Source organism: Odontesthes bonariensis, chromosome 19 (assembly GCF_027942865.1).
Source record: "Odontesthes bonariensis isolate fOdoBon6 chromosome 19, fOdoBon6.hap1, whole genome shotgun sequence".
Lineage (NCBI taxonomy): Eukaryota > Metazoa > Chordata > Actinopteri > Atheriniformes > Atherinopsidae > Odontesthes > Odontesthes bonariensis.
Genome location: NC_134524.1, coordinates 10,038,584 through 10,053,402, shown reverse-complemented (window position 1 = coordinate 10,053,402; position 14,819 = coordinate 10,038,584). Strand labels below are relative to the sequence as shown.

Below are 14,819 nucleotides of genomic sequence, written 5' to 3'. Positions count from 1 at the left end.
TCATTTTAGCGACAAGATTCAAGCCGGTTCAGTAGAGAACCAAGCTTTTCTGCCAAAAAAAATAAAGAAAATCGATGGAAATGATAAAAGTCCATGAAAGTTTTTTCAGCTATTATATATTTATTTTTGTCCAGGCAACAGAAATATCAAGTTTGGAAAAGGTTTTGGAAAAAGATTGTGTGTCTCTGTGTGTGTGTTTTTTCTTTTTTTCCTTTCATGACTTCAAACATGTTTTAGAAAAGAAAAAATGTCCCCTAAATCTAAGCTCAATCTCAAGCTTTTTGTCGCCCCTGCAGGTAAATTGGTTAAACTCCATCTGCTTCTCATTACTCTCACTTTATATGTGCATCCACTACAAATCCTCCACTGTCTGGACCTTATATGTGCATTAATATTTCACCTTCCCCTCTGAGTCAAACCGCTCATGATTCACAGTCGGTGTGCGCTTCGCCCTCTTGTGGCCTGAGTTATAAAAACATATTAAAATGATTCTGACCATTTTTTCTACTCACAAAACTTTTTTTCACCTGTTTCAAATATAAAAAACAGGAAAGACAGCTGTTTACATTATTGTTTTCTCCTCTGCTGCCTCTCAAGGCTCCCAAAACTTGTCTTTAGCCCAAAAGACATCACATCACTGAAAACCATCTTGGTGCCACTTTGGGTACTGCGGTGCATGATTTTTTTTCTTGCTCTGCGGTCAGGTGCAGAACTATCTTCATCTTACTTTGCGGTGGCAGCAGCCAGCTCATACTGACCCTGAGCGGGAGAAGCAAGCTGAGATCACACGATGCTACAAATAAACTGCGGTGGCTGGTGAATCTTAGCAGAAAGGTGCAGGCAAGGGGAGATGTGGTAAGACACGTGGATTAACTGCAGCTCATGAGAAACGCACTGAACCCTAATCCCTGATAGGGGACAATTTTGTCCACTTGGGGTGTACCTTCTCCTCTAATTTCACACTGTTAGATAGTGATACTCATCATATTTGGTCCAGTTGTGCATTTTTGACAATTCTTTCGAATTTCAAACACACATCATATACAATGCAATTTTTCAACAACCTAAAAACTAATATACACTAGTATTTAAAGGGTTAATTTTTTGAAAATAATTGAAAACTTGGTGGTTATGATCAGAACTGAAGTGGAAGAAAAGATTTATGAAAAAAAAAGTGGAAAAAAATATTAATCATATGGTATTTTGGGGATCATTTTAGAAGGGGACAAAAATGGCCCTTTTTTAGAAATTAAGGAGTTTTTTTTTTTTTTTTTTTTAAATCCTTAAAAATCAATGTTGTTGCTAATCATTGAGATATCCCAGACCATAATTATCCCTACTCAATAATTCCATTTTGCATTCCATATTTTGAAAATACTGCCTCCTAAAGGCTTCAAATTTGGGCTAAAAAGTTCAAATTGTCATCTAAAGGGTTATTTTTTTTTAAAATAATTGAAAACTTAGTTATGATAGTTAGTTGATAGTAGTTATGATCAGAACTGAAGTGGAATAAAAGATTTATGAAAAAAATGGAAAAAAATATTATGAAAGGGGAAAAAAAATTCCCTTTTCAGAAATTAAGGAGTTTTTTTAAATCAGACATGGCAAAAAAATGAAAAATCCCTAAAAATCAATGTTGTTGCTGATCATTGACATATCCCAGACCATCATTATCCCCGCTCAACAATTCCACTTTGCATTCTATATATTGAAAATATAGCAGTTTTTGTGTTTTTTTTTATTTATTTTTTTTACAGAAATTTTACATCATATAAACCAGTATTTAAAGGGTTAAATTTTTGAAAATAATTGAAAACTTGGTAGTTATGATCAGAACTGAAGTGGAATAAAAGATCTATGGAAAAAAAGCAGAAAAAAATATTTACATATGAATGTTTGTAGGTCGTTTTAAAAGGGTCCCTTTTCAGAGTGTTGAAGTTGTGCTTTAAATCAGGTCTGAGGGTTAAAGGGTGCCGTTAAGATTCTGCTTTTGTGTTTGTCAGATTTACCTGTTACTGGGCGAACAAACTGGACAAATCAGGACTGGAGTGAAGACAAAGGGCGCCACAAGTGAGAATTACCCAACATGGGACGCCCTGGGGTTGGCCGCCCTGTCTGCTGTCCTGCTTTGGATGTGTCTGCCTCATATTGCACTTTGTGCTGCTGTCTGTTTAGGCTGGAGCACACTCAAACACATACACTGAAAATGTTGTCGTGGAGACGCTTAAAACTTGTGACGGTTGTTTTTTTTTAATCATACGTTTCCATTCAAACCACGCAGGAGCTAAATAAAATGGTGATATTTACTCTGAGCTTCTCCCTTGTTTTATGAAGAAAATAAACACTGGCTGTCAGAGTGGAGTACTCAAGTTAAGTGTTTAGTCTGATGACGAATTCTCTGTGATAATCAACTCAGCACTGATATTTGCTGAGAGGAAGAGAGAAAATGGCTGCCTATTCTGAGTGATTTAGAATATTAGTAGCTTTGTTTCCTCTGGGGAAAAAAATCTTTTAGTGTTTCCAATTTATAGTCACTCTGACTGTTTAAGCCCGGACCTATTTTTTGCAGGCCCAACACTGGTCTCTGAGTGCTGCAGCACGGCTTCTAACGACACCGGAAAACTGATCCACTTAGCGTTGACTCCCTCAAGTAAGTCCCGAATGGCTTTAAGGCTGAATGTGCCATTCTAGTAATTATCTGCAAAAACAAAACAAAACAAAACAGTAACAAAGAAACAGGAGAGTTTTCAAACCTTTTCACTCATCTTAAAATGGATTCAATTATTTTCTTGTTCCATCAGTCCACACACAGTTCTCCACAAATGACAATTTTGACATTTACGAGCAAATATTGAGACTCATTGTTCTGTTTTTTTTGCAATTTAGTGCAAATTAGTGCACAGATGTGTTCATAGGTTAGCATTTAAAAGCTGTAAGACAGGACTGTGTGAAGGCACAGATCTGAAGGAGGATACAAGAAAATAATTCTGCACATATAAATAGAATTTCTCCAACTCCAGCAGCACAGTAGCTTCCATCTTCCTTACTTTTCCCTGATCTAGTTACCCGGACAAACAGAGTAATTGATGACAAAGGATTTTGGTCATCAATTGCAAAGATCCGAAGTTCTTTTGCCGTGAGGGGAGAACCTCATAGAAAGGCAGCCAATCAGTGCAGCACTATTCCAATCAGTCCTTTATGGCAGGGAAGCCGGAAAGAAGCCATTCTTCACTGGAAAACTTATTATAGCCTGCTGGCAGTTTGCAATAAGGCACCTGAATGACTCAAAGAAAGTGTAAGTGAGGTTGTTAGAGGTGTTAGAAGACAAAGTGTTCTCAAAAGAGATGAATCCTCGAGAGATCTGTGGAGGTAGAGACGGATCCCTCTCCTCTCGTAACTGATTTTGACAATCCCTACAATCAAAGACTTTGTGTGGCAGAGCCAGAGAGACTTAAGCCAGGACAGAAAAAACAAAGATTGGAGCACAAAACCTTTCCCAAAGAACATTCCACTAAAAAAATGGGGTTCCAAGCTTCTCAGCTCATTCCCAAGACAACGTTGCTGCCAAAGTTGCTCTGGCCGAGTACCAAGTGCTTGAGCTGGTGAATACTGATGTGAAGTGATATTTCAGTCTTACTTTAACAAATTAAGAGAGTGTGTTTTTGCCTCGTCATTGAAGAGGATCGTGTGCAGACTGACTCAAACAGCATCCATCTCAGCTCCTGTGGCACTGCAGCACAAAACTGGCAACTCCGTTTGAAAAACTCAAGAAACAAGAACGGTGAACTCCCGTCTACACCTAACCCCTTACATACTAAATAAGATGGACCGTCAGGTTTCACCTCTGTGTAACAAGTGTTGTAGAGGGGCAGGAACATATTACCATTACTTCTGGCAATGTAAATTAATAAAAAGATTTTGGGGTACGATCTCACAGGAACTGAGTGGCATCTTTCAAGCAAAGGTGAGGGGGGACCCTGGCCTCTTCATCCTCCCCTCAAAGGAGGTGACTCTAACCCGTTTGAAGTTCAAACTATGCGACAAACTACTACTATTGGCCAGAAAATGTATTTTAATTAACTGGATCAATGTTAAAACACCTACTGTCACCTTATGGTATAGGGAAATATTCCGGGTCCTCCCCAATGAAAGACTTAGTGCAGTTGTGAAGGGTAATGAGAGGTACTTTAATGAAATGTGGGCTCCTCTGCTCAACTATCTACCAGACAAAATTGGGCCAGTCTTCCGTACAATGGCCACGCCCACCTGATATAAATCCGTAAGGGTCTTTTCCTGCAGTTACATACTACCATATAATTATATTAAGTCTGCTAGATGTATCACTGTTTACTCTGTGGGAGGCTGATGTGACTTGGACTACATTAATGGGAGATGTGTATGTATACAGAGCAATATGAGGAGGGGGCCTGTTTGCACTGTGGGGGCAGATGGGGGGCAGTTAACTGGAAGATTTGTCTGCTTAGGATAGATGGATGGCAATATGTTACTGTATTTTATCTATCTTTGTTACTGACATGATGGCAAAATGTATATTTTGTGTTTCTGCTGAAAACCAATAAAAAATCTGTTCAAAAAAAAAAATCTGAAGTTGTCAAAAGAACAACTTAAACTCCACATTCATCGGCTCCTTATTTGTGTCTTTCTTCACGTAAGCATGATGCTTGACATGTCACTGTTTGGGACCGGCGAAGACAAACCTGTCCAAGTTCTCCATCAGGTCAAAGGACACCAGGCCAATCTGCTGGTTCCTGACAGCCACTTTATCGAGGACGCTCCACTGTTTGTCCCTCGATCCCAGAAGCAGCAGCGACTCATTGGCAATCTCCTTCGACTTCACAGTAGCATTCAAGGTTCTGACAGCGACATTAGAAAACAAACACCTCAATAACGACGCATTTTTTACAGCACAATGCCTGAACAGTCATTCTTATCTCATACCACAGATTTCAGATCATTGAAATAATAGAAATTTGGCCACAATCACCCCACCTCACTCTGTCTGAGGGAAGTAAGGAAGCTCTAACCGTCCGACGCTGGCAGTCTCGATGGTCTTGTCCCCTCGTGTCCCTGTTTTTTTCGGGGTTTGGGGGGCATGGAAGCGTGACTGTGAGGGCTCTTCTGAGGGGCTGTGAGGTCGGATGAGTGAGGTAGAGCAGCGGGCTGGCAGAGACCACCGGTTTATAGGCATCATTTCTGGACCTGGCGGCAGCGAGGAGGACTGCGTCCACCGGCTGGATCTGAAGCAGATGAGGAAACAGCTGTTCTGCATGATTCAGGCAGTAATTTTGATGGAAAGGCTGATTGACGTTAGAAAAGTTTTTTTCTGACACTTTAATTTGGCCGACATCGTGTTTTTTTTCTCTCTTTTTTTTTTTTCTTTTAATCAAAGGGGAGCTTTGCAGAGTGGGAGTTGATGTTTTCTGACGGAAGATCAAGCAACAAACTGCTGCAGCGAAGTTAGTTCACCAATAATTGGACTCGCGTGTCAATTTAAAAACAAGCCGTGGCTGTTTGTGTTTTTTAATCGCACGGCAAACATCTGTGACAGTCTGTGAAGTGGGAAGCAGTGTGTTTCTTTTTGCCCCTCACTCGCTTTTTATGAACAGTTTTCCATCTTACATCTCTTTAAACAGGTGGATTTTAAGAGTCTTGATCTGAAGACCCGTTTGATGCAATTTCTCAAACCCCAACCAGTTCTCAGTTTTGTAAAGCTGCCATCAAACCTGCCTACCATATGTGTATGAGTGTACATTGGGAGAGAGGTAGGGTGGTGATCAAATCATCATCCTTGTACCATTGTTTGTGCCATTACGGGAGCAGCAAAGGATCCTGGGAGGTAATTTAGGCAGATTCGGGAGTCCATGGGGAGTTTTAGTGACAACCCCCTCTTGGGAATGATGTAATTTTCTCTTTTTAGACAGTATACCACTGCAAATAGACCCAATGAGTACACCTTCACCTCAGCAAAAGAACCCTGAAAAGACACAAAGTGTGAGTTAGACAGTTAGTTTATGAAATGACCAACATTTTCTGACAGAACATTCACCCTGATGTTCAGTCAGGTGTTCCTTAATACCAGATTAAGTCCTCTAACAGCAGTCTCATTTGTTATTAAAAGCGTCCTTTCTTCCATTAAAAATACACGACACACGATCAGCTGTAATGAAATTTAAACACACTCCACAACCAAACCAAAACTAAACCCAGGTGGGGTTAACTTATGAGTAGCGTTGTTTTACCTGTTGTGGACAGCGGTCAGAGCGTTCTCCGTTTGTTGCGTTGGTAATGTGTTTAATATGCTAAATACCCATGTGTTCCTTACACTGAATGCTGCTGACATAAAACAACAGAGACCAGGATCTGAGGTGTGCATGAATGTGAAATAGCAGGAAGTCACCTTGATGTCCCACCAGCTGCAGCCTCGGCCTGTAGTGCTAAACAGGAAGTGACTGATGCACCCGTAGAAAGAAGTCAAAACGAGAGATCCAGAAGGAAAGAAGAGTTCGCTGTCTGATCCAGTGTGGTCAGGCATGCATCCTTCACTAATCCTTTCAGAGGACCGCTTATAAAAACTATTCTACTTCTAGATTGATCTTGTTAACCAAGGTAAGGCTCTCAGGGATCTTTGTTTGAACTAAATAACTTCTGTTTTCCTTTAGTATTGTTATAGATGAGCTTGTCCTGCCAGTGAAAACTAACTCTCACACAGATGATAATTATCTATATATAGTTACTTCCCTGAACTTACCCTTAAATATCATTCTTATAATATTTATGACATTTCCTAAACGATAGATGGAACTGATTTCTGATTGGGCCTCATCATACAAACGTATTGAAATCAGTAAATTGGCCAGCAGATTCAAAGCATGGCTGTGTTCGAAACCGCATACTTCTCATACTAACTTTTTGAGTTAGTATGCGAGTTTGAGAAGTTCCTGAATGCATACTAGATTTGCCGAAATGTTGGGTATGCATCATGAGGTTACTACTCATACTCAAACTACCCAAGATGCAACGTAACGTGACGTCGCCGATCGTCATTTCTTGTCAAAACGGCAGTTTCAAGCTAGCTACAAAGAGGGTAGGTTCACTTCCTGTTTTCAAAACAAAAGCATCAATTGTATTGTAATGGCTTTCCCTATGATAAAAGGCAACGGGTATTTTATTTTGTGAAAATAACCGGAAGTGCGTTGCTCGCTGCGGCTAGCTTTAGTAGCGCCGAATTCGTCGGAACAAAATTGTAAATAGCCGGTATTTTGTCAGATTTTCAACATGTTGTGGATCTAAACGACCAGTTTCTCGCCTGAAAATGTTTCAAATGTTGCTAAAGTTTACAGAGTTTAGAACTTAAGTGAAATCAGCTTCAGGCCGGCTGATTTCGGCTCGGGCAGGAGCGAAATGCATTGTGGGTAAACACTCTGCATATTGTCTGATCGATGAGTATGCAGTATGCAAGTATGCAGTATGCAAGTATGCAGTATGCAAGTATGTAGTATGGAAGTATGTAGTATGTAGTATGTGGTTTCGAACACAACCCATGTCTTATGATAAGTCTCTCTTTCTTTAAACGCTTATTTAGGAATCGGAAGAACATAAATCAAAAATAATTAGAGGTTACTTTTCAAGCTCGTGGATATAGAAGAAAGCCTTACCTTTTGCCCTTCATACACACCCTCTGTTGTCACGGGGGCAACGTAGCTCACCCTCTTTTCCTCATCGACTATCTTTACAGCGACGTCCCTGTAGCTGCCGCGATGCTGCACCCGGAAAGGCACAGCCACGGTTACAGGAAAGAGGAGGCTGGCTCCCCTTTGAGCTTTGACCTGGATCACTCTGCTGACAAGCTCCTCCGAGCTGGACACCATCAGGCAGCTCAGGGCGTCAGCCGCCTCACACCGCAGACCTTCAGCGACACCAGGAGGTGCTCTGATGAAACATGCATCTGGTACATCAGAGGAGCCGTCCTCCAGCTGATCAGTGAGCCTAAACATTGTTTTAAATCACACATATGCATACGTGGTCACAGACAAGTTTTAGTTTTAATAAGAAACAAAGTAGGTCCTTGAGCAACATTTCTGGCTTTTGAAATGCCTGAACATGCATTTTTCCACGTCAGATGTTCCCAGATTTCAGTCTGCCCCTCTGACCTGGATTGTTTGGCTTTTAGAGAAAAAAGGAAGCACTGACCTCACAGTGAACTGTCTGCAATATGAAGCTCTGTTGAGCCCGTGAGTTCAACAAGCGTGTGCTGTGTGGGAGTTTGCCTCTGTATCAGTGAGCAGGAGAAATGAGGGGAAAGATCCGGTTCATGTCCAGGCATACAAGCAAGTTTCTGGAGCTTTATTGATTTTTCTTCACTATGTTAAATGCTGATAAAGACATGCAGAGATCTAGTTTTTAAACATCATCCAGCCTCTAAGGACAGAACAAGCTCATATGAATGAAACTACTTAGGAGTTAGGGGGCACTAAAGGGGAAAATATGGAGCCAAGGACTGCATTTGGATGTCCAATTTTGGACTTACTTTTTTATCATTTGATTTGCAGGCCTTCCTTGAACATATGATACTTTTTGCACATTTCAGTTCTTGCGTTTACCCTATTTTAATTCTGTACCCCACTTATTTCTTTCATCTCTTTTGTCAAGTGACGGGGGGAGGGAGGAACCCTCTCCCAAAATGTGAAAACAAAAGAAGATATTTTAATAATATCTGAATAATATGTGAAATAATTGTATCTTGTAAACTGATTGTACTAAAACAAAATTTTTCACTGAAAATTTCAGTTCTCTAGTGGCCCCGCCGCTATGCGGTTATAGGGGCGGGGCCACAGGTGTATTGGCCCCCAACTGAAATCTGATTGGCCCCCTGAAGTGCCCCTGTCCTGTCACTCATCTGTCCTTTGTCCGAGAGCGATGATCAGATTATAGGTGAATGCAATTCCATGTCAAAACACTAGTGGTGCTAATGAGCCAAATAGGAATATCCAGCGTGAATAAAGCTTACAGAAGAAGATTTGAACAATCTCGCGAAAACTTTTTAATCGACAGCAATACCATTCGCAGGATGCATATTTCGGCAGACGCAGACCGTTCAGGTCTTACTTTAAAGAGAGTCTGGAATGGAATTATATAACTACATCATACATTTGTTTATCTGATTTAACAGATGCAAATTTCAACAACTCCAAAATTGTCTCTTAAATTTAAATAATCAAATTTCATAGTTTTAGGTTCATTTTCATATTATTTCATCTGTGCAATACTGAGTAAAGATTGATATTCATAGAAAACGTCTCCAACCGTCTTACTACAACATTGTTAGTCACGGCCCTTGCTTTGGAATATTTGTACAATAATATACATAATAAAAGGTGAAAGAGATGCTCTAAACTGTGCAATTATCGGATTATCATAAGTGTACATGTATTATTCATCTACATAAAGAAATGAGAAACTAGTGAAACACCACTGTAAGCTCAATATTATCACAGTAACTTTATTGGATAAATGTAATAATCCACATCGGAACCGGTTAACCGGTTTTATGGTCTTGGGGCGCTGAAAAAAATCGCCCCAGCAGCAGATTTCAGGTTAAGAAAAGGTTTGCGCAGCGCGGTAAATCAGCGGGATGATGGCGAACTTCACGAGCGAGGTGCAGCTTCCAACAAATTTTGTTTCTCTTTATATTCTTTTATGTATTTTTAATGCTTCTTACACTCCCTGCTGCAATGCTTTTATTTTATGTAAAGCACTTTGAGTTGTTTGTACATGAAATGTGCTTTATAAATAAATTAGATTTGATTTGATTTGATACCCGTTTGCAAGAAAAACAGTGGAGGAGAAAATGTGGGACATGAGCTGAGGCAGGAAAAGGAAAACTAGATTTAAGATTCATGTCTTTTAAATTACGTTATTATATACAGAAATATAGGATAAAAAAGCGCTTAGAATTATTTAGGAGGCTTTTATTTTTATGTCCTCACCGGAAGTGATATCTAATTTTGTATCTGCTGGCTTGACACCTCTTTGCATCTGTCCCATACTTCACCTCTGGTGGCCATAAGCTGTAACTACACCCTGAAAGTCAGTATGAATATTGAAATGTGGGAAATCTTTATCAAATTAGGTTTTATGATGGAAGAGAGCAGTCATTCACAGTGTATTTAGTTAAGATTATGAATGCTGGAGTTTTACCACAGCTTACATTTTGTATCATTACTCAGTGAAGATAAATAGATAGATAGATAGATAGATAGATAGATAGATAGATAGATAGATAGATAGATAGATAGATTAATGAAAAGATATAAAGTAGGACCAGTAACTGGTAAAAACCTTTAAGGATTAAACTTCTCGTAAATATTGTTGTACTTTGTCAGTTTGAATATTTTACTGAAAACATTGTTGTCCCGTTGGGTCTGAAACGGAGTGAAATCTGTTTCAAAGTCATTTTGTTCATATGTAACGGGATAGATTTGTTTATTAAAGCATGCTAGAAAATGGTGCAACACCGCCACCTACTGGCGCAGTGGTTACCGTGCGTCTCACCACAGAGGAAAGAGGATTTTCACGTGGTAAGACGTTTGCTTGTATGGTCCGGGATAATCAATTAATTTCTTATAGTTCCAGATGTTTATGCTATGTATTTTCCTAAGTTAAGTGTTTGCTGTGAGCTGTGCTAACAGTTTTGAGCAATTGCTGTGAGTTGTCGGACTGTAAAATAATGTTTAGAGAGTTGTAATTATGCTAATTTAGCTTAAATGTTTTCCCTCGTGTTCAGATTGTCCTGTGACTGATATTAACTTCTCCTCACCACTGTGGCCATACACTGTGTTGCAGGTAATATGTTTTATGAATTATAATTTAACGTTGATAAGCTACTTGTGGTTTCTTGTTAATTTGTTGTTTGTTGATTTCATGTTATATGATGGTTATGTGGGGATTTTGCACTCCTGATTTATGAGATAACAACATACACTATACGATCACACTAGGATGTAACTTTTATTTTTATTTTATATTGACAGTTTTCTGTATTTTATTTTATTATTAATTGACACAGAGGAAAGAGGATTTTCACGTGATTGTCCTGTGACTGATATTAACTTCTCCTCACCACTGTGGCCATACACTGTGTTGCAGAGCTGAAATAAAGTACCCCCATAATCCACCTGGTCGTCGTCGTCCGTGGTAGATAGTGGTGACCCGTCACATTGGTGCCGTGACTCGTTGGTCTGGAGTTGGTTCTTCACCCCGGACCGGGATCATCTTGCTGGCCGCCTTCTACCTTGCGCTTTCAGGTGGACAGTGTGTTTACCAGTGTATGACATAACTGGTGCACGTTGTTACTCAACCAGTCTCTTTGTGTTGTTGTATTCTTTTCCGTATTTGTTTAGTTTCATAAGATTTTGTCAAGTGGGATTTGAAAATGAGTTACATACGAGAGAATACTAGTACGCCTCTTAGTATTGGTAGAGGTAGGGGCAGGGGTATGGTGTTGCAGTTTGACAGTCCTGTTGAGAGGGGTGTTGTTCACATGATGGGAGGTGAGCAGGTTCTGGCTGAGGCCACTTCGGCTGGTGGAGAAAGGGTTCCTTCTCAGAGCCACCACACTGTGCCTACACCGAGTACACAGGTTACTGCTACACTCACACAAAACTCTGCTTCACCTTCACCTGATGTAGTCAGTCAGATGAGTGACATAATTAAGCATGTTGGCCAACAGCTGGCAGATAGTATAGTTGCACGCCTCAGCCCGACACTCAGTACACCTACACCGAGCACCCCAACTGTACATGCTACACCAGCTAACATATCTGCACACAGTTTAGATCTGTCACATGTCCAACTAGCACCTCACAGGAAAGTGACAGAGCCTCCAACCTTCAGAGGAGACGACTCAGACACTGTGAATGTGCACGAATGGGAAGACCTGATGAAGGATTACATAAAGAGGACAAATGTCAAACCAGAGCAGCAGGCTGAGGAAATACTCATTCACCTCAGAGGTCGGGCTAAAGATGTTGTGAAGGTCGCAATGAGGAACTGTGGCATTGATGTAACTCTGAACCCAGATGCCATTTATGCTCCCCTCCGTAGACATTTTGCTGCTGTCCCTTGTTCTCCTCTCCCCCTGGCAGACTTTTACACTACTCTGCCAAAGAGTAATGAGGATGCATATGACTACTGGCTGAGGCTCAACCAAGCAGCAGACGTCGCTGCTGACCGCCTCAAAGAACAGGGCAAGGAACTACACTGCCCCAGCCTGGAGGTGACGCGTATGTTTATAAAGAATTGTCCCTCCAAAGAGCTTGCCATGACTTTCAGGTCAAAGACAATCAATAAGTGGACTGCAGTAGAGGTTCAGGATGTGCTGGATGAGTACCACACTGAGAGAGGTTCGTGGCGTGCTGCTGCTGCTGTGAGTAGGAAGCCTAGCGAGAATGTGTATGTGAACAAAGCTGAAGCGCTTCACACTGTAGCACCTCCGCCTCACTCAAAAGACTCTCACACACCCAAGTCACCAGACTTAGCTGCTCTTGAACGTGTCATTACCATGCTGGAGAAAGTTCTGCTGGAGAGATCTACTCCAACCCCAGCTAATACCACCAGACACCCTAGAGTGAAACCCTCCAGGATTGAGGGTCTGAATAACTTACCATGTGCCGTCTGTGGCGACGCAAACCATTCTGCACTCTCTCATTGCCGTGACAAGAAACTCTGCTTTAAATGCTTCTCCCCTGATCACTCCAGACGCAGCTGCCCTGTGCAGGTGTCATCCACCACGTCTGCACAGTCGGAAAACTAGTGGATCTGCATCAAGGGGAGGAAGGTGTGGATCCTATTAGTGTCCCTCCCACAAGTGATATTGAGGACATTGAGTCAGTCTTTGCATCGGCCTGTTCCAGTGTGCCCCCAGACAAAACTGTCATATTTCAAGCCACGCACAGAATTCAAAAGTCAGACAGTTTGTTCTACACTACTGTCACTGCTGCAGGTGTTTCTCTGAAGGCGATGATGGACAGTGGCTCGACAGGATGTACATTAAGTGTACCAGCTGCGCAGCGCCTCCTACAACAGAATCCAGGTTTGAGACAGTACTCTGCTGATGATGTTGTCATTATTGGATGTGGGGGTCATCAGGTCACGCCTTCAGCTGTATGTGATGTGGAAGTAGAGGTGTATGATTGTAAAATGATCATTCCAATGTTCGTGGTTCCCGGACAGACTGATGACATGATCTTGGGCAGCAATGCCATAAAGACAATTATTCGACTGATGAGAAAGACTGACGGTTATTGGCGACTCATGTCTGAGCCCAGTAGCGTCTTTGATGAAGACTGCCATCACTTCTTCTCTCTTCTTTCCAACACAGAGAGGTGGAGGGGTGACACAGTGCCTGACAAGGTTGGAACATTAAAGTTGCAACGATGTGTGACACTGCAGCCACAAAGTGAACACCTCGTGTGGGGCATGCTTCCCGCCTCAGCACCTATGTCAGTTGGCAGTACAGTGATTGTTGAACCAACCCAAGCAAGATGCAGACCCAGACAAGTTTTGGTTGGCAGGATTGTTACGCCTATGTGGGGTGACCGATGTCTGCCCATGAAAGTCATCAACCCCACTAACGAGCTCATAGTGCTAAAGAGGAACACAAAACTGGCAGATGTGTTTCCCTGTGTTGCAGCTGAAGATTTGTCTCAACCTGACCACATCCAAGTTCACTCTCAATCCATGGCTGGTCCTACGACACCGAGGTCCAAGGAGGATGTCAGGAGAGCATTAGACGAGCTTGGTCTATCTGATCTGGACTTGGATTCGTGCGCAGTGTCTGACCTTTGGAGAGACAAGCTTCTCCAGATCATTGAGAGACATGAGTCAATCTTTTCACAACATAAGATGGACTGTGGAGAGGCAACTGGCTTCGTGCACAAGATACATCTAGTGGATGAGAAGCCATTCCGTCTGCCCTACCGCAGAGTGCCACCAAGCCACTATGAGAAGCTGAGAACAGCTCTCAACGAGATGGAGGAAAAAGGCATCATTCGTAAATCCACCAGCGAGTATGCATCACCCCTTGTCCTCGTATGGAAGAAAAATGGAGATCTGCGCATCTGCACAGATTTCAGATGGCTCAATGCTAGGACAGTAAAGGATGCGCACCCGCTGCCTCATCAGGCTGATGCTCTCGCTGCACTGGGGGGAAATGTCTTCTTTTCCACCATGGACCTCACCTCTGGCTTCTATAATGTGCCCATGCATGAGGATCACAAGAAGTACACTGCCTTCTCATCCCCATTTGGCTTGCATGAATACAACCGGATGCCTCAGGGTCTGTCCAATAGCCCAGCTACATTCATGCGCATGATGCTCTCAATCTTTGGAGATGAGAATTTCACCAGCCTCTTGTGCTACTTGGACGATCTTTTGGTCTTTGGTCCGAATGAGCAGATAGCACTTGAGCGCTTGGAGATGGTGTTCTCTCGCCTGAAGAACCATAACCTCAAGCTGGCGCCGAAAAAGTGCCACTTCCTGCGGAGATCCGTAAAGTTTCTCGGGCATGTCATCTCCGAGTCAGGGGTGCAGACAGATCCTGGAAAGGTTGAAGCCATTAACCAAGTACAAGTGTCTGACTTGATGGACAGCGATGGTGTCACTCCCTCACAAAAAAAGATTCGGTCATTCTTGGGGATGGTGCTGTATTATCAGCATTTCATCGAAGATTGCTCCACTAAGGCGAGGCCCCTTTTCAAGCTCCTCTCAGAACAAAAGACTGGGGGAAAAACCAGACGTAA

General features: G+C 41.9%; 1 protein-coding gene across 3 annotated transcripts in view; it reads right to left on the bottom strand.

The window, feature by feature from the left end:
* dthd1 (death domain containing 1) overlaps positions 1 to 14,819 on the bottom strand; it is a 34,446-nt gene that overhangs the window by 9,063 nt on the left and 10,564 nt on the right. For all 3 annotated transcript variants that reach the window (XM_075451347.1, XM_075451345.1, XM_075451346.1), the window contains exons 3-6: positions 7,677 to 8,007; positions 5,816 to 5,995; positions 5,011 to 5,258; positions 4,719 to 4,874 (exon numbers count right to left, since the gene is read on the bottom strand). In XM_075451347.1, the coding sequence (XP_075307462.1) occupies positions 4,719 to 4,874; positions 5,011 to 5,258; positions 5,816 to 5,995; positions 7,677 to 8,007 (915 nt within the window). The remainder of the gene's footprint in view (positions 1 to 4,718; positions 4,875 to 5,010; positions 5,259 to 5,815; positions 5,996 to 7,676; positions 8,008 to 14,819) is intronic.